Source organism: Rhincodon typus, chromosome 2 (genome assembly GCF_021869965.1).
Source record: "Rhincodon typus isolate 14 chromosome 2, sRhiTyp1.1, whole genome shotgun sequence".
NCBI lineage: Eukaryota > Metazoa > Chordata > Chondrichthyes > Orectolobiformes > Rhincodontidae > Rhincodon > Rhincodon typus.
Genome location: NC_063333.1, coordinates 72438819 through 72459163, shown reverse-complemented (window position 1 = coordinate 72459163; position 20345 = coordinate 72438819). Strand labels below are relative to the sequence as shown.

The 20345-nt window shown below is 39.6% G+C and overlaps 1 protein-coding gene across 3 annotated transcripts in view; it reads right to left on the bottom strand.

Moving 5' to 3' along the window:
- Positions 1 to 20345, bottom strand: part of LOC109919150 (calcium-binding mitochondrial carrier protein Aralar2) — a 222699-nt gene that overhangs the window by 139000 nt on the left and 63354 nt on the right. For all 3 annotated transcript variants that reach the window (XM_048617775.1, XM_048617779.1, XM_048617785.1), the window contains exon 3: positions 943 to 1058. In XM_048617775.1, coding sequence (XP_048473732.1) covers positions 943 to 1058 — 116 coding nt within the window. The remainder of the gene's footprint in view (positions 1 to 942; positions 1059 to 20345) is intronic.

Sequence of the window (20345 nt, the reverse complement as noted above, 5' to 3'; positions counted from 1 at the left end):
GAAGCAGAAATACTCATAACACTTAAGTAGTACTTCAATATGCACTTGCAATGCCAAGGCATACAAGGCTACAGGCTAAGTGCTGGAAAATGGGATTAGAATAATTAGGTAGTTGTTTATGATCGGTGTAGACACGATGAGCCAAACAGCCTTTTTCACTGCTGTAGATCTCTATGGTTCTATGGAATGGAGATTAAGACAACGTCCCTCAGGGCAATAGCTCGCTCTCTCAAGAACAGTAGTCATCTGAACAAAGCAGGCTAATGACCTGCATCAATCTGATCTTCAGACAAATCCTCAAATTGGGCTACTTGCAATTGGAGACATTATACAGGTGAACTTATGATGTATTATTATTGCAGTATTTTGTAGTATACCTTACTTCACAAAGAACAATTGGTATACTCCATTATTGCCCTACATGGGGTTATTGTATCCACAGTAAATCCAAAACAGATCGGAGAAAATAGGAAAAAAAAAAATCTGCAGAAGTTAATGGCCGAGAAAGTATTGCTATAACTTCTACAAGAAACTAAAATACCATGTGGTAGTTGACTCTGGGGATGAAGATCACACCTAATGCTGTAGACACTAGAAATTTAGAAATCCTTTAGAAAATATGCACTTAGAAATTAATAACAGTTTTACAATGAAAACTAGCAATAACACAGTTTACAAACTAGAAACAAAAAAAATGAAGGAAATCCAAAGTGGTTAAATAGCATTGAGAAATTAATAGCTTAATATTTCAGATAGAACTCTGGCTCTGATGGAAAAAACTACACAAAATGCAAACCCATATTTCACTCAAGCACTGGTTAGTTATGCTTCACTCGAGTATTGATTGACTAAGTTCTTGCTTTACTTTGACTTCTAACATTTTTAGTCTTGTTTTTTATCTTCATTGGTTTACCCAACATTTGGTTAGTATGCAGTACACACCAAAGCTGATTTCTCCTTGGCCATTTTTGTCAAATAGCTGGAAAGCAACAATGAATAAGGCATCCGGTTTACGTAAAGTAGATTCAAATGCAAGGAAATCTTGAAAGGAGATCAGCCTGCAAATAAAAAATAAAATTTTGTTAATAAAAACAAACAAACAAACATTCACCAAAGTGGAAATGGGGGCCAAATTCTTAATAGAATATTTCATCAGTCTCTGTAGTGCTTCAAACCTGAGACAATAAGTTAAGCACGCAAGAGCAATGTACTATTGATCAAATATTCCATGTACTAGGCTGAAGTTAATTACGTGTTACATGAGAAATTCCTTTGGGCTTTAACAAGGCAAAATTAATTTAAACTTACACGGAAACCAGTTGTTACACAGTAAATATCAATAAATAAGATGTGCTTACTGTGGAGCAAGTGTTTGCCAGTATTTAAACCAGGGAATGTCAGCTTGGCCCTAGATATTCCAGCAGGCACTGGAAGAGGTTCTCAGCAGGAATATCCGACCAATTACACCAGGTTCTTCAGGAAATTCTTTTTAAATTCAAAGCATACCATAGATAATGAAATTACCAATACATATTGCCACTTCAGGACCCCCATATTTTCTCTTTCTATTTCCCCACACTCCAGCATGTTTAGGCAAACCTCAGCACAAATCATCTGTTCTTCTAGGTTACACTTATAGGAACGCAGAAAATAGGAACAAGGCTAGGTCATTCAGCCCATTGACCGTTCCACCATTCAACTAGATTATGATTGATCATCTATCTTAATACCATTTTCTCATTTTCCCTACACCATTCCTTTATCCCAGATATCCTTAATACATAGAGCTGTTTCAATCTCACATTATACACTCAATAACTAAGCCTCCACAGCCCTCCGAAGTACAGAATTCCAAAGATTCACCGCCTCCAAGTAAAACAATTATTCCTCATTTCAATCACAAATAGCCTACCTCCTTATTATGGTACTCTGTCCCTACGTTCTAGGCCAGGGGTAACAACATTTCTGGATTTAACTCTGTTGAACCCTCTAAAAACTTTGCATGCATTAAGTGTGATTACCTTTCAATCTTCTATTTGAAAAAGAAAAAAAACACTGTCTCCTCAATCTCTCATTTTAGGGCAATTGCATCATCCCAGAATTCAGTCTGGTGAACTTTTCTTGCACTTCCCCTATGGGAACTATATCCTTCCTTTGATAATGGGATTCAAACTGTATAGAATACTCTGGACATAATCTCATGAAGGTTCCGTACAATTACAGCAGGATTTTTTTCACTCCTGTATTCAAACATGCAATTTAAACATATAGAAGTGTTTATGGTGCAAAAGGATACCATTCCGTCCATTGTGTTTACACAGGCAACAGTAGAACTTTGTCTGGGAATTGGCAAATCAGAAGCTGATGGAAATTTGGGGCTCCCTTGGACACTGAGGGCCTTCAAAAGTGCCAATTCTACTGTTACTGAATCATATGGCTAATGTCCACACCTACAGCAGAATCCTGCCAAATTGTAGAAAGTTAACTCAAGACAAATCTTACTTGATGAAGCAGCTTCACAACCTTTAATGCTCAATTTCACCCAAAACATGTGTAAACAGTTGTATGCATTCACTTGTTTAATGTGGAAAATGGGGAGGGATCCCCATTCAAGCTGTGGAAGCCAGGAAATACATGTCACATCCAAATTGTGCACATATCTGGCATTTCAGATCTCCAAACCTTTATCCTCTCCCTAAGTTGACACACAAAGGACAATAAGCAGAAAGAAATAGTAACCATCTGCCAATGGGTTTTTAAGACTAGGATTCCTCAAAGATTCTCACATTTCTGCATGTATTCCTTTCAATGACAGCGATATTTTCTTGCAGATGTCACAACCAGTTGAAGGTAATGTTCCCCAATTTGTTACAGTTCCAGACAGTATACCTTCAAATCATTAGCTGCCAGGTGAGGGGGGTGGAACTGACTTTCCTTCTTTATTTACCCACCCCTTGGTTAGTTGCTAAAAGGTTATTTTGGAAGTGATTCCTCCCCTTGTAGACAACGTTGTTTGGTCTGGGGAAAAAGGTATCTTTTAAAAGGAGACAATTTAAGCAGGTTTGAGGTAACAACAGAATGAGTTTACTGGTTATTTACACAAGAAGAAATAATAATGCAGTACAGAATAAGTAGTGAATCCAAAAAAAGTTTGTTCTGCCCAAGGTCAAAATACTTAGAACCTCCTCCCTGACCATGCTAAATTTAATTGTATCATAGACCTTCTCTATGATTTCTATACCCACATTTTCCCCTCTCACTGACACATTTAGAACTCCGCCTACAACTTAGAATCCCTACAGTGTGGAAGCAGGCCATATAGACTGAAGATGAGGGTTATATTACAGTGTTTCTGGGCATTCTCAGATATACCTCATAGTTGGTTTGGATACAACTGCTGGAAAGTTATCTTCCTAGCTGAAGGGAGTGAAGTTGAGCAAGTATTACCCATTCATACTTCAGAAACAAAATACTGTATTTTAACTGAAAATGGAAATGTTGTACATTGAAATTATTTCCCAACCATAACATTCAACTAACTAGTGAAAATATAAGACTTGTAATTTTTGTCTAATGAAGTTGCACATTGCATTGGAATCAAATGTAAATAAAATACTTTTGCAATATCTCTCCTTTTAATTTAGAGCTAAAATAAAATATAAGCCATACTATCAGTGTACAAGCTCTTCCAACTAGTTTAGTCATTTGGTTTTAATTCACATTCAGCAAATTAAGTCAATATGTTAAATTCTGAGGGTTAGAAGCAGCAGTTACTTTATCGTCGCTAATCAAATCAGATTGAGGTTACTATTTATTACTACACAAGGGCCCATTATTTACCATTACAGAGTGAGCTGAAGCTAACATGATATTATTTCACTTTTGGCAGATACATTACATTTGAAAAGTCAATGCTACAAATTTAACTCCCTCTATTAAAAGAAAACGTGAACATTCTACATATAACTACCTTATTTATGGCTCACTTGTCTGTTATCATCATTTACTTCAATATTTAACTTTCACAAAAATCCATGTTGATGTTTGCTGATAAATTGAAAAATATACCTAATATTTCCTGAGGCCTTATTACTCTGAACCAGAAATCATGGGGTACAAGTCAGCCCAGCATATAAAATTACTCCATTCATTTTGGTGACAAATTCAGACCCCAAAATTGACATATCAGTCAGCACCCCTTTTCTGCTAAGAAATGCTGTTCTCTCATGTAGAGTCAGCCTTGATCTTTTACTTTAGAAATGCATGTTTGCCTCATCTTTTAAGTTAGATCGAGCAAGCAATATGGACCATATTGCCAAGCAGATGAGTGGGAGTTTAAGAGATGCCCACGCAGGGCCGACTGTGTGTGGAAATAACAAACAGAAATGCAAGCTCTCCCAAAAGGAATAAAAGAATAAAGCTGTTTGCAAGTGAAAGTCATTACATTTACTAACTCATCAAATACCAATGTAGGCACTGAGAGAATTTGGTGTTACAGAAAAACTGATGTTAAAATGAAAGAAGGAATGTGCCCGATGCCAAATGAGAACAGGGATCAGCCACTGGTGTGATCTTGAGAAGCATGAATTCAAATGCATCCTCAAAAAAATCATCAGAACATTATAGGAACACAACACATATATACATACTTAAGTGGATGACTTTAAGCTATGAATCCAACAATGATTTCAGAGGAACAGCTAGTTGGCACAGCCATTTTATGGGACAAAGATGTCTGTGTTACTATGGAAGACCGATTTCAGTGACTACCAAAGATTTGGATGCCAAAATTACCAATTCCAGAGATTCCTCATCAGACAAGGGGGAAAATACACAAGTACATATTATGTCACATCAGCAAATGGTTAAAATGCATGAATTATGACATGCCCAACAACTGAACAATGAAGTAGAAATGGTCAAAATAAGTTAGTTCTAGCAAAAATTACAAAACATGAGAAGTCAAGACTCATGATGATACTACCCATGTGGCCAATGGAATAAAATTAAAGCTACAGTAATTTTCAAATTTAAAACAATGCCAAAAATCAAATTCCTTGTAGGTGTTGCCATGCATGTCTATAACAACAGATAAATGTTTGAGCATGGAGTGAAGTTATAGATCAAAAACTCTTGGAATAGGTATCCCATTGGCCTACAAAAAGAATGCTGCTTTAGTATGGCATATACACAGATCCAATAACCAAAAGACCAAGAGGCACCCGGAAAGGAGCAAAACACAAACTGCAGTTACAAACAGGACCTAATGTCCGTAATTCAACCTTTTCAACGTTGACTTAAACAAGCCGTTCCAGGACCATGTTTGAACCAAACAGAATAGAGGGATAATTGATTGCAAAGCAACCTTCACAGTGGATATATGAGTGGTGTTCCACTTGATGTCTTGTGTGGTTTTTTCATCAAATTGATGCAGGGCATTAATACAAAAATTGTCATCAGATTGTTCCTAAAATATAGTATATTCAGTTCAATGGGTGAAGAGAAAGGTGATTTGTTGTGCGGGGAAGGCTTTGAAACATAAGGTACCAAATCTAATCCACTGCAAGATCCTCACAATAATGCCACAGCCAAACTGACTCTATATATTTAATCAGCTCTTTGAATTAGAGTCTGAAGACAATAAATGACAGTTTTTAAAATGTTTTGTTTGTAGTTAAAGCTATGCTTGTCAAATTAATTCAATAAAATATGACATTTCTAACTAGTGTTTTCTCCATTTCAAAACGGCAACCACTTACGTCAACACCAGCAATTCACATTTTATATTTGGCATTTAAGCCAGACCATGTTTTTGGAAGGGCTTTTTGAAGCTTCAAAGGTTGGTTTATGTACAGAAAGTGTGGACATGTCCCTTCAAGTGAGACTATACAGATTAACTTTGCCAAAAGTCTTGCATAAAACTGGATTTTTGTGAGCACAGTGCATGCAGAAGCAACCAGATTTGGTTCTCCTTTAGACTCCTCAGCTAAGTTCTATACAAAAATTCAGCTCCAACACTTTGTCAATTTTGACTCAATACAACTACAAATTTTCAGTTAATGCACTTCTCTTCATTCACTGGCATAATAAGAACATAAGAACTTGGAGCAGGCCGTCTGGTCCTTCGAGCCTGCTCCGCCATTCAATAAGATCATGGCTGATCTTTTCATGGACTCAGATCCACTTACCCGCGTTCTCACCGTATCCCTTAATTCCTTTATTGTTCAAAAAAAATCTACCTTTTTTTAAAAATTGTTTACTGAAGTAGCGTCAACTACTTCACTGGGCAAGGAATTCCATAGATTAACAACCCTCTAGGTGAAGAAATTCCTTCTCAATTCAGTCCTAAATCTTCTCCCTCTAATCTTGAGGCTATGCCCTCTTGTCCTAGCTTCACCTGCCATTGGAAACATCCTCTCTACTTCTATCTTTTCTATTCCCTTCATAATTTTATATGTTTCTATAAGATCCCCCCTCAATCTTCTGAATTCCAATGAATATAATCCCAATCTACTCAGTCTCTCCTCATAAGCCAACCTCCTGTGGGCATCATGGGAAAAGTCTTGTTTCAAAAAAAGACCCCATACAATTGGACTCTAAAATCCATCCTAGAACCGAAGGCAAACCTCCAAACTGCAGAGTTTTGTGTGGTACAATTTTATTACATAAAGTAGAAACAGAAGATGCAGAAATTACTCTGCAAGTCATTTAGAATCTGTGAAAGGAGAAACAGTTAATATTTCAAGTCAATAATTTTCATGGGAACAAATCAGCTGAAGTAGAGAGAGTAGTTGAATGGATAAGGATTACTATGGACAGTAATTAAAGTGAGTGATGTAGGCAGGAAAAATTGAGTTGGGAAGTGAACAACTGTGCAAGAACAAGTAAAAATGAAACAAATACATTGGAAGTGGTCAAGGGTCAAATAGTGAGACGGCAATGCACAGCTGTGTGATATTTATACATGAATGCTGGTGGTTTGCAACTTACTAAAACAATCTGTGTATTCCAAAAGCTGCATTCTATTAATGAAATCTGCAAGTGTTAAACTTATTCTTTGTTGCTTTGTTGCTGAAATCTATAAACTGAGACCTGCATTAAATAAAATTCCAGCTGGTCACCTGTGGAATCGTAATGGACTTTCATTAAATTTCACATAAGCATCTACAATTTCAAAGTATCTTAGAACAAATTTTTTAGACCAACAGCTGACTTTTACACTGGTAGTAATTTTTAAGAGATTAACATATATGCTTCTGGCCCAAAACTGGTTTTCCCAATGAAATAAGGTAAAAACCACAATAGTAAATATTAGATGTAAAACAAATTAAGTATTTTATAACATTACAAACTATATACATTTCACACAATACAACTGTATACACCACAATGAGTTAATTACAAAAAGTTTCACTTCAAAATTCTTCAAAATCACTCTAATTGCCATTAGATGCACAGAAAAATTCATTCCAACAGCCTGGTTTTATTACATCATGTGAATCTTCCTCATTTATAAAATCGATACCTCTGTCAATCAACTAGTAATCACAGAAATTGCTGGAAACTCTCAGCATATCTGGCAGCACCCGTGGGCAGAAATCAGAGTTTTTGTTTCAGGTCCAAGGACTCTTCTTCAGGAAATTTCTGAACAGAGTTCTGAAGGGTCTCTGAAGCCAAAAACGTTAACTCTGATTTCTCTCCACAGATGTGGCCAGACTTGCCAAGATTTTCTGTTTCGGTTTCAGATTTTCAGCATCTGCAGTTCTTTCGGGTTTTTTTTCAACTAGTAATCATCCTCTGCACCACTGAGTGCATTTAGTATTCCACATTTTAGAAGTAATTTTTTGAAATATTGTGATTATGTTCATTCCACTTATCAATGACTCATTGATACAATGTTACTAGTGAGTGAAGGTGCTGCATATTTCTACCCTTAGCTGATAGTTTCTCATAGTCACACAGCACAAAAACAAACCCTTCAGTCCAACTAGTTCATGCCGAACATAACCCAAACTAAACTAGTCCCACCTGCTTGCTCCTGGCCCATATCCTTCCAAACTTTTCCCATTCAGGTACTTATCCAATTATCTTTTAAACACTATAATTGTACCCACATCCATTCCACCCTCAGGAAGTTCATTTCACACGTGAACCACTTTCTATGTAAAAAAAATTGCCCCTCATGACGTTTTTAAATCTCTCTCCTCTCAGCTTAAAAATGTGCCCCCTAGTCTTGAAAACACCCATCCTAGGGAAAAGACAAATACCATTAATTGTATCTATATCCCTAATTATTTTATGAATTTCTATCAGGTCGCCGCTCAACTTCCAACGCTCCAGTGAAAAAAGTTCCAGTGTATCTAGTCTTTCTTTACAACTCAGAAGTTCCATACCTGGCAACCTCCTGGTAAATCTCTTCTGAACGCTCTCCAGCTTAATAATATCTTTCATATAACTGAGTGACCAGAACTGGACACAGTTTTCCAGAAGAGGCCTCAAAAATGTACTGTACAATCTCAGCATGACTTAGAGGCATACAGCTGTACAACATGGAAACGGGCCCTTCAGTCCAACTTGTCCATGCCGACCAGATATCCTACATTAATCTATTCCCATTTGCTACCATTTGGCTCAAACTCATCTGAACCCTTCCTATTCATATACACAGCCAGATGCCTTTCGAATGCTGTAATTGCACCAGTGTCTGACTGTGACAGCTCATTCCACAGATGCACCACCCTCTGTGTGAAAAAGTTGCTCCTTAGGCCCCTTTTAAATCTTCCCCCTCTCAACTTAAACCTCTGCCCTCTAGTTTTGGACTCCACTATCATGAGGAAATGGACTTCCCAACTCCTATACTCAAAAGGACTGAGCAATGAAGGTAAGAAAGCCAAACGCCTCCTTAGCCACCCTGTCACGCAAACTTCAAAGAATTATGCATCTGAAAACCCAGGTCCCTCTGTTTTACAACACTACCCGATGCCCTACCATTAAAAGTTCCACCGTTATTTGTTGCACCAAAATACAATACCTCGCATTTATCCAGACTGAACTCTATCTGCCATTTTTCAGCCCATTGACTAATTTGATCATGTTCCAACTTCCAATATCTCCCATCTTTAGACAGTATCCTTGAGTTTTAGTTATTAGCATATTCAAGAGCTGAGCACCACCTATAAAAACAGCCCGGCATATCTGTCACTTCGTTGTTAGTTGATCTCACATCACTATACAATCAATATACTTAAGTTTGAAAAAGTCTCAGGTGAGCAGTTTTTCTTTGCGCAGTCCTCCTAGTCTCAAAGTCCACATTTCTGACAACCGCCTTCATCCCCCAGACTTTGTGAACATGAATAACAATGCCTTCCTGAAATTCATGATGTGGAGGTGCCGGTGTTGGACTCAGGTGGACAAGGTCAGAAGTCACACACCAGGTTATTGTCCAACAGGTTTATTTGTAGTACTAACTCTCTCTCTCACTAACATCTGACGAAGGGCTGAGGCTCTGAAAGCTTGTGTTTTCACATAAAGCTGTTGGACCATAACCTGGTGTTGTGTGATTTCTGACTTTTTCCTGAAATTTCTCGGAGAGTGAGCTTTGCTTTGAAACATTACTACTGGTTTCAATTTTGTAGCAGACACTGAAATGTTGATTGCCTGAGAGTAGTGCGGTCCTGAAGTGTTCCTTTTCATCTTGTACATTCTGTACTCTCCTTGAATTCAGAAATAGCACTTCTCTTGCTGCCTGAACTGGAGGGCGGGTCTTATGAGGAATGGTTGAGGGAGCTAGGGCTTTTTTCATTGGAGCGAAGAAGGATGAGAGGTGACTTGATAGAGGTTTACAAGATGATGAGAGGCATAGATAGAGTGGATAGTCAGAGACTTTTTCCCAGGGTGGAAATGACTATTACAAGGGGGCATAATTTTAAGGTGATTGGAGGAAGGTATAGGGGAGCTGTCAAAGGTAGGTTCTTCACACAGAGTGGTGAGCGTGTGGAATGCGCTGTCAACAGTGGTAGTGGAGTCAGATGCTTTAGAGACTTTTAAACAACTCTTGGATAGGCACGTGGAGGATAGTAAAATGTAGGGTATGCACGGTAGATTGATCTTAGTAGGATAATAGGTTGGCACAACATTGTGGGCTGAAGGGCCTGTTCTGTGCTGTACTGTTCTATGTTCTATCTTCTCTTTGCTGAGGGCACTAAGTTAAATGGCACCACAGGTGATGGATAATATAATTATGTTGCCAATGCTCATTAGCACATTCTGTTGCATTTTTCTGCAGATGAAGACAGTTACTTGGTCCTCCTCTGCTAGCACATTTATTCTTCAGTAACTTCCCTAGTTTATTAGATATCCTTCTCCAATTTTTAATTACTTTCCTGGAAACATTACACTCTCTTGATGTTTCTATCAGTCTTTGCAGCAATTTCCCTAAAATTTGAACTGCATACTTGTCATTTATTCTAAAACACGTACTGATAAATCATGCAATATACATTGTTTGTTCACTGGCTGGGAGACTGCTGCTAGAATTAGAACACAGAAAATCTAAACATTCCCGTGCGCAAATTTAAAAAAAGACACTTATTACTGATAAGAAATTAATAATCAGAATGCAGCTTAATCCCTGAAAACTAGAATTCACCTTGACACGATTAACTTTTACATGAGTATGTATGATATACTGAATTTTAACTATATATGCAATTAAACTGAGGAAACCGCCAAGTTCGAATTGTTACACAGTAGCTCATTAGTGAATACAAAATATTATTGTAATCTGAAATAAGAGTGCCATTCTGATAAACTTTTTATCAGACCTAGAAAATCAGATGTTTTCTCTCTCATCCTTTGAGATTAATAAGGACCTTAAAAATCAAAGTAATTCATCTCCTTGCTGTCGCTCTGTCAAGACATACAAAGACAGCAACCATACAGAGTAAATGAATTCTGTAAGATTCTTAACAACCACCTGTTCCACACACTACTCCAAGATGGGACAGTACAGTGGCTCAGTGATTAGCACTGCTGCCTCACAGCGCCAGGGACCCGGGTTCAATTACAGCCTTAGGCGAATGTCTGTGTGGAGTTTGCACATTTTCCTTGTGTCTGTGAGAGTTCCCTCCAGGTGCTCTGGTTTCCTCCCACAGTCCAAAGATGTGCAGGTTTAGGTGGATTGGCCATGGTTAATTGCTCGTAGTGTTCAGGGATGTGTAGATTAGGTGGGTTATAGGGGGATGGGTTTGGATGGGATGCTCTGAGGTTCAGTGTGGACTTGTTGGGCAGAAGGGCCTGTTTTCCACACTGTAGGGATTCTATGATTTAATGTACTATGCTAAGGAAAGTGAATTGAATTCCTTCTCCTGATTGCAATGTGTTACCCAGAGCTTTCCAAACTCTGGGTTGTGAACACCAGGGAATCACAAGCTAAAATTTTGGTGTCATGAGCTCTGAGGTAGCAATGACTGTCATGGAGCTTTGACCAAGTGCTAATAGCTATGTGGCCCCTCTAATTAATTAGAAGTTTTTAAAATAGTGGTCGTGATCTAACTGGCCAATCTTTGATGCCTGATACCTGCCTTGAAAAAAATATCCAACAGAAAAGTAACTGCTGTTGACTTAAAAGCGCTGGATTAAACAGTTTGCCCAAAGCTGTCTCTGGTCTCTCACCAGCAATCTCCCTGCTCTCACCATAACACGTTCACAGTTTTCTCATATCCACCACCTTCCGTTCTCTCATGGGCCTCTCACGTGTCTTTCCCCTCCCATGCCCACACTGGCCTCTCACTCCATCACTCGCCCTTCCACAATACGAGCACTGTCACGTCACTCACCTTCCACTCCACACTAGATTCTTACCCCTTTACCTCCCCCCACAACTCCACAGAACTCATCCCACCCCCACCATTTTGTGAACGTGTCTTCAATGAACAACTTCTAGCCACTGCACCACCAATCACACGATACGTAAGTAATGGGGATGTGGTGCAATCAGAATTTGTGCCTAATATCCGGATACTCTAGTTCACCTTCTACAAATACAAATGTCATACATGATCACAGTCAGCAGTGATCGGAGATCTCCAGGAGACTGGCACCTGTGCACCTGAGCCCTTGGGGAAGAGATATTGCTCTGCATTATGGGTTTTGCCAGGAATATGATAGGATGACTGTTCCTGTCTTATGCACCCTAACAAATCCCACTTCACTCACATTCTGTTATATAGCACAAAGTGCAAGCTGCGGAAGTTATCACTATGGAGCTCCTGTTTTCACCACACAGTCTCTACAAACACCAATCCCAAATGATTCCCCACACAGTTTTTTTTCCAATACTCAAGATTTGTACCATGGCTAGTCAATACAATCTCATCATGAATGGAACAAGCAGCAATGGATCTCTTAAAATCCAGAAACAGCACAAGTCCATTTGATCCAACATGTCTATGCTAGCCAATTAAAACCATCCAGCCTAATTCCACTTCCTAGCTAATAGACTTGCAGGTGACAGAACTTCTAGTTCATATCCACGTACTTTCTAAATGGGATGAGAACTTTTTCCTCCACCACCCTTTCAGGCTGAGTTCCAGACCACTACCGTATAAGTGAATAAATTTCAACTCCCCTTTAATTCTTCTAAAATAGGTCTTCCCTTTTCAATTCACCTAGACCCCTCATATTATTATACCTCAATTAAATCTCTCCTCAGCTTTCTTGGTTCCAAAGAAGGCAGGTATAACCTATCCAATATTTCCCCATTGATAGAGTATTACACTTCGGACAAAATTCTTTTGTATCCTCACTGTCACATCCATTCTGTAAACTAGAAAATTGGATTCGGATAGGTTTCCTTTAGGAGTAATGTACATCCCACAGAATGTAGGGACGGAGGGGATGGTGTCATTGTCAGATTGAGGATTGCAAATCATCTGGAAAATCTTCCCAAAGGCACCAATAAACACTTAATGAGCCAATATCTGCCCTTGCAATGACATGGGAAACATGTAACAGTCATTAGTGCACATACCACATTGTGATGATGTAAAGGAAAGGTTTAACAATGATCTGGACTCTCTCATGATCAATGCCTGAAGACAAGAAAATTACCCCTGTCGGCAGCTTCAATGCCAGAGAGGGACATGACCACATCATGGGAGCAGACGCCTGTAGTCAACAAGCAGTTGATAAAGGAAAAGTCAAATGGAATCTGTTACCTCCGTTGTTTGTCAAGCATGACCTTTCCGTTATCAATACCATGTTTCACTTGAACACGTGCACAGTTGTAAGCACTGGTATCCACTTAAATGTGCTTCTCAGACAAAAGAGGAAAAGGCTGGCAACAAGGCAACTTACTTCATGTGAGGAGTTAATTTACAGACAGACCACCGCTTGATCCACACCAAGCTGAGTTTAACAATCCAGTCAAGGCATTGCAAATAAACTTGTCAAGCCTAGCTAAAGCTAAGTGTGACAATCAATAACCCTACTCATGCTTAGACCTTGCTTTACAACTTGACACGACCTGCAATTTGATGTTACACCTCCAGGTAGGTAGTTAACGACCTTCAAGACTTTTATACAATGCCTGGGAGACTGGAAGTGTGAGCACCATGGGAATGATGAAAACATCTCCCCTCTTTTCAAGCAAAAACAGCTCACATTTGCAAGTCTTCTATTAGCCTCAGTCAACAATGAAGCATCAAGCCGATAAATATGCTAATGAAGTTCCAATATGCTTTAAGGGAAATGCATAATGACTGGCAAAACAAAAGCTGATGAAGTCCAATTTATAGCTGAGAGGCATAATCCACTTTTCTACAATGTGATTGGATACAACCTTTGCCTCTAAACCTAACAGTTAATGGAAATGAACAAACTACCGATAAGGCAACTGTTAAATATAGACTAAACACTTTACTGAGCTCCTCAACAGAGACCACAACATCTGAGTAGATCCTTGGCATCAAATTCAGCAGGTATCTGAGAAATGAGTTATTTTTTCCCACCTTCAACTAAAAAACTGAAAGTCACTCAAATCAAACAAGATAAGGTCTGGTTCACATGGCATTTCAGAGATTCAGAAGTGTTGACAACAAACTCCTGTGGGCTTCAAGAGGCCAATATAGCCAGCAATGGAACAGAATGAATTCAGTAATGTCAAAGTAAGTCTTCACTCAATTTCAAGAAACCTATTAGTCTACATATTGGTGGTTTATCTTGTAGATGACATCTTCCCAAAATACAAGGAGAAATCTTCTGGTCCTAGACGAGGCAAGAAGGAAAACATCCGAGGGAACTTAATTAGTCAAGAGTCCAAAATTCAAAATCTTGATGGCAGGATAAACTTTTACAATCAAGTTGTCTGACCTTAAGACATGGGTCAACCTTCCCAACTTGCAGGTGTTAGGAAGCCTATCTGCATCTCAATAAAGCACAACTCACTGAAATTAAGCATTAAGTTCAACATTATCAAGAAATACATGCCTTTAGGTACTTGATAGTGTACAAGAGGCACAGAACATCATAGAGACAGCAGTTTTACAGGATGGAGAAAGGCTCTTTGGTCCATTGTGTCCAGGGCAATCAAGCATCTATCTATTCTAATCCCATTTTTTAGTACGTAGCCCAGAGCCCTGTATGCTTGTGGAAGAAATTAGCATATTGTAGGAGGTTCGAGAAAAGTCAGTGTCAAAAAGGCAAAAAGACTACATGACAGACAGAATGTTAAAAGGAAGTGTCAACTCAAAAAGTGTTCAAACTCCCCTAGTTCTCAGTAACTGCTAGCTTAGTAAAACCTAATCACATTTTTGTCCTATAAAATTGTAAAATAAGTGCATGTTAACTAAACTTTAACCGAAGAATAAAGCCTGTAGCTCAGGAAGATGATGAGATTTGTGGAGAACGCTGAGCTTTGGACAATGAGATCACTGTTATCTGTCACCTCGACTAGTTTGTCTCTCTCTATAAATATCCTGTAACTCTGCATTGCTGCAGAGTCTTCAGTATCTAACCATTGTTAGCGTTGATTCTCTGCAATATCACGAATAAAATGTTCTCTTTACCTTGAAGTCTGACAGCTGCAGTCTGGTTATTCGCATATTAGAAGAAATTCTCTAACAATGCTATCAAGTTTCAACTGCTAATCTATATAGCTCAAATGTCTTGAGGGTTCCCGTGTCTTGCACCCTTTTAGGCTGGGTGTTCCAGATACCCAACATCATCTTGGAAAACAGATTTTGCCTCAAATCCCCTATAAACCACCTGCACTTTGCATTAATAGTGTCCCCTAGTTAATGCCCTCTTTATTAAAGGAAAATCTTTTCTCCAATCTGCCATATCTATGCCTCTCATAACTTTGTACACCTTACTTAGGTTCTCCCCAACTCCTCAGCTTTCTCCACTCTAAGGAAACCAACACCAGCCTATCCAGTCTCTAAGCATGTACGTGGCAATCGTGACCTCTTCCAGGACATTGCAGTAATTAGATGCTGCTTTGAATTTACAGTGATATGGCTTTAAATTATGGTTAGATTGATTTGTGGTGCAGGATCTCCAAGTGGAGCAAAAGTGACAAAGGGGAGGAGGGTGGCTGTGCTCATTGTCACAGTGGAGCAAAAGCAGCAAAGTAGATGGAGGTCAGAAGGGAAAGCAGAAGGACTTCAAGGCAAGGGTGCCACTGTTAAAGAAACCATAGCAACAGCCAAGATAAGGGTGAAAAGAGCTGAAAATTGCAGCATGTTTTCCTTTATTTTAACCAACCTGTTCAGAAAAGGTAATGCACACAGCTCTGGGGATGGGGATGGGGATGGGACTTGAACCCAGGTTTCCTAGTTCAGAGGTAGTAACACCAAGTCTGCAAAGTAGCTGTCCTACATTTCTGTTCTGTTCTGTTCTGTCTTGTCCTGACTTAACTGGAGTAATGTTATTTGGGGTAATGGCTTTAAAGTCCATGTAACAGAGAGTTGGGTGTCCAGCTCATAGTCATTGCAATGAAATGATTATATCTGGGGATGTGACAGCTCATACTGAGCAGCAGATGGTGAGTTCACAGTCATGGGGGGAGTCGAGGGGTTTCAATGTGGTGAGGAAGTGGAGTTGTACACTCTCATGAAGAGGAAGCAATGATCACAGAAAATGAGGGTGCAGGTGGTCTCAAGGATGGGATAGGTCAGATTCGTGTGGAGCCTTTTAAGACCTTGATAGTTAGCAGTTCAGGAGGAAGAGTCAGAATACTCAACATATCCATGTGGAAATGGGTGGAGGTGCTAGAGTAATGGGGTGACAAGGCAGTGTGGGTAAAAGATCATGGGAAGAGCTTGGTGGGTAGCAGGGGGAGGTTGTACATATTTGTTCTCAGATTAAACATAAATCACGCATTAATACTGAATGGAAGAGCTGAAAGAGTTAGAATTTAGGACAACTGCAGACCGTCCTTCTAATAAGGTGTCCAGAGATTGGAGAACCATGCCCACCTGAGTTCCATGCTCGATGAACCAGCATTGCTTCAGTACCCATAGCAATACATCACATTTCAGTAGGGTCCCATGAAGCCATGGAGCTCATTGGCATTTCGTGATGTGTGCAGTATTCACACATCCATGGAAGAAGGGAAAGATATGCAATCACTGAACAGCTAAGGGGCAGAGGACGACAGTCTCCAGGACTAGAACTTACACTTTCCCAGTCAGCCACTCACTATTGGTCCAGAAACAAGGTTAGTGGGTTGGAAACAGTACTACTAGTCTGCAGGAGATAGGATTTAGATCAACTCAGATTTATCGTGTAATTGAAAACTGTCCACTATACAGAATGGAAGAACAGGTATTATCAAGTAAGGGATATGAATAGCCAACGAGATGGAGGTGAGAAGGATGAAAACAGAGGGGCAGACTAATGGTTTGTCATATCAGACCAAGCAGCATGGACAATCTATATTTTGAGATGACTTCTGCAATTTTGTCATGAACTTTCAAATTCCACTCTGGGTTCGTGTTTCATCCTATAGGTTAATTATAATGTAACTATTTACTCGGTTTATCTGTTCATGCTGAAGTGTAAAGAGAAAAGTATCAAAAGGTTGCTTCAGTTACTAAAAGACAAATTAAATAAAATGATTCTATTCAAATAAATGTAATAGTAATTGATTTTATTATACATTTAAAAGGACATGAGTAGCTGTCATTTATTATTTCTCCATATTTTAGACCGGTTTCCCTTAGTCTTGGACTTAATCTTTGAAATTTGTAGTTTTAGTATCTGATCATTATTGCCTTGTAGTGATTTATGTATTTATATGCTTAATTGTAGCCAGTACTGGACAGTCCCAAATGCAGACATGGATAAAAGGATTGTTGAAGAAAAGAAGGCTACAAGAAGGCAAAGAATCTGCCTTTTAGCTTTCTGCTTAAATACAAGGTCACCCAAGTGTTCTTCTATCTGACCCTGAAAAGAATAGAAGCTGTTTGCCTTTAAGAACCTTGCAAAACCTAGCTTGAGGTGGGAGAAAGCCACAAGATAAACAGTAGCAGAAGTAAATAAAACTGCCTGATAACAACTCCAGATAATTGAAAAGTGAATAACATGTGAAACCAAGTCTGCCATCCCAAAATGAGAATTTGTATTGGTATGAATGACATACTTCACACGATAAACATTAAGAGCTTGAGGTATTCTGGGCACATGATTATCAGGGAGGATTAATCTGGTCAACCACTGAAGTCGTGTGAAGAGGTCCTGTTCAGAGGTTTTGCCACCAAAAGAATTCTTGATAAAGCCACACACTTCTACGCTGTTGTGTTCCCAGAGTCAGGTCACATCCTGGACCAAAAAACCCAAGAAGGAAGAAGTTCTACAACCAACAGGTACGATTTTAAAGGGAATGCAAAAATAGAGATTTGTGAGAATCACACAGTGCTGAAGAGGTCCTTGGGCCCATTGAATCTGCAATGACACATGTGAAACACCTAACGGTCAACCTTATCCCATTTACCAGCACTTGGCCCATAGCCTTGAATGTTATGACATGCCAAGTACTCATCAGGTACCTTGTCAAAAAAAAAGGTATGTGGAGCAACCTGCCTCTACCACCGTCCAAGACAGCGCATTCCAGACTGAAACCAACTTCTTCACATACCCTCCAAACCTTCTGTCCCTCACTTTCAACCTGTGTCTCCTACTGACTGACCCTTCAACTAAGGGAAATAGCTGCTCCTTATCCATTTTGTCTATACACCTCATTATGAGAAAGGGTGAATGCACACAAATCTTTAAAGATGGCAAGACAAGGAATATTGATTACTCTTTACTGTCACATACATTCAAATTAAACTGCAGTGAGAAGTGTGCACTGTCATTCGTACATAAGTGCCAATCACAGAATAAAATAAAGAAAGATAACTTAAAGACAGTCCAACTTTCCTTCTTCGCTGCTACACCATTGCTGGAGTCCCACTCTGGGCTTTCCAGCCAACGCTATGCTGTCGAGAGTGTCCTGCTGCTCTGGACTACACCAGTCCACGCCATGCCACTGTTGGGGGCCTACTCCACATGAAAAACAAGAGCCCTGCTCCAGACCTCACAGGCTGACCGACCAATTCAGCCATCACCTCCAAAAATGCCGCTGGAGCCCACTGAAGCCGCCTTCCACTAAAGAGCTCTCTCAGCCACCTGTTGCTCCAGGACTTGGCCCCATGATGCCCTTGGTATGTGGTCTCACTGTCATTCTGCGGATGCGGCTCCTCTGCTGCTCCAGGACACGGCCCCTTGGTCCATCCGGGGACTCGTCTGACCCACGTCCGATTGACCAACGTCGCTCCAGCCCGCACTCACTCCGGTGCCGCTGCAGGACATGGCCCGCATGCTCAGCTCCCACTCGGTCACCGGAGGCGACTCCTTCCTTCAGAGTTAAATACTGGAAGTTAAAAATAGTTAAAGGTTGCAGGGGTGGTGGGGGAGGGGATACTGCAAACGGGAGAGGGGAGAGAAGGAAGAAAAAGAAAAGAATGGAAAATGAAAAGGAACCGGCGAGCAGAGGAGCTCCGACCGTAGCATCTTACCTTGCCGCCATCTTGCTTGAGAAGAGTATTAAATAAAAATATTAAATTCTCAACTTTATTTATACAGGAATACAATGCAAAAACAAGAACGTTGTGCTAAACCTTCATAAATTACTGGTTCAGGTAAGCCTGCATAGTGTTTCATAGTTGTTTGGTTGCACAAAACGTGAATATTGCTCAAAAAAGAAATTTACCCAAGCTTTTCCTCTTGCATGCCTTCAAGACAATCTGTAAAAAATACCAAAGTAAAGCGAAAACAACATTTTTACTGTATGAGTAGAGTGTGCTAATTTGTTAGCAAATGGACTCTGATAGAGGTATTGCCACATAGAATGCATGAAATTTCATGACTACTGACAGTTAACTTTGTTTAAATTTACAGGTGGACTCTGACTGGTAAAGGCATTGCCCTGTAAATAAGCCAAAAAATGTTGTCACCTGTTCTATTGATTTGAAACAGGTGGAATGCGTGTACATGTTCTGTCTGTGAAAAACAGGGCCCTTTGTATTTATATATGTAGCTTCCAATACGCACAAATGTGCCACACTGTGAGCTGAAATGACAACCTTAAGTTGACTGTCTACATAATTCTTAACGTATTCAGGAGTATATAGCAAATGTCGCCCAATCAAATCTAGTGTTGGATACTGTCATTTGAGTTATGTAAGCATGGGCTGCATGTGTACAGTCAGTGCACTGCCCTTTCTAAACAATCAAAGGAGTCTGTTATTTGATATGATCTGCCAAAATTCAGGACATACGGTCTACATACCTAGCACCACGACAGCAGTGAAATTAACCCTAAACACATTAGTCATTTGTGTGATAAGCACAACACCCTTTGGCTTGACAACAGCATCTTGGTATTAGCAGGCACCACTTGAATTGCTATTGCATGGTAACAGCATGAAACAACTTCATTTGTTGCTCAAACTTCTGAGATACTTTAATTGCCTTTTCAGGGTATTCCATGATAGACTAAGCACTTTTCAGGACCTAAAGTAACAGCACTAGGCCTAATCATGAAGTCTCCTTGGGGTAGCCGTTAGCCTGCAGGATGGTTTTGATGTGTCCCATTTCAGGATCAAGCTTGCGAAGTGAGCAAATGGCTTGGACTGTTTTTGATCAATTTTATAGTGCATGCATAGCTGTAGGAATTCCACTGCATCCACTGACCAGTGAACACAGGCTTGCAACAAACAATAAATCGAGAATAAAAACAAAGTTGCTGGAAAAGCTCGGCAGGTCTGGCAGCATCTGCGAAGGAGAAAACAGAGTTAACGTTT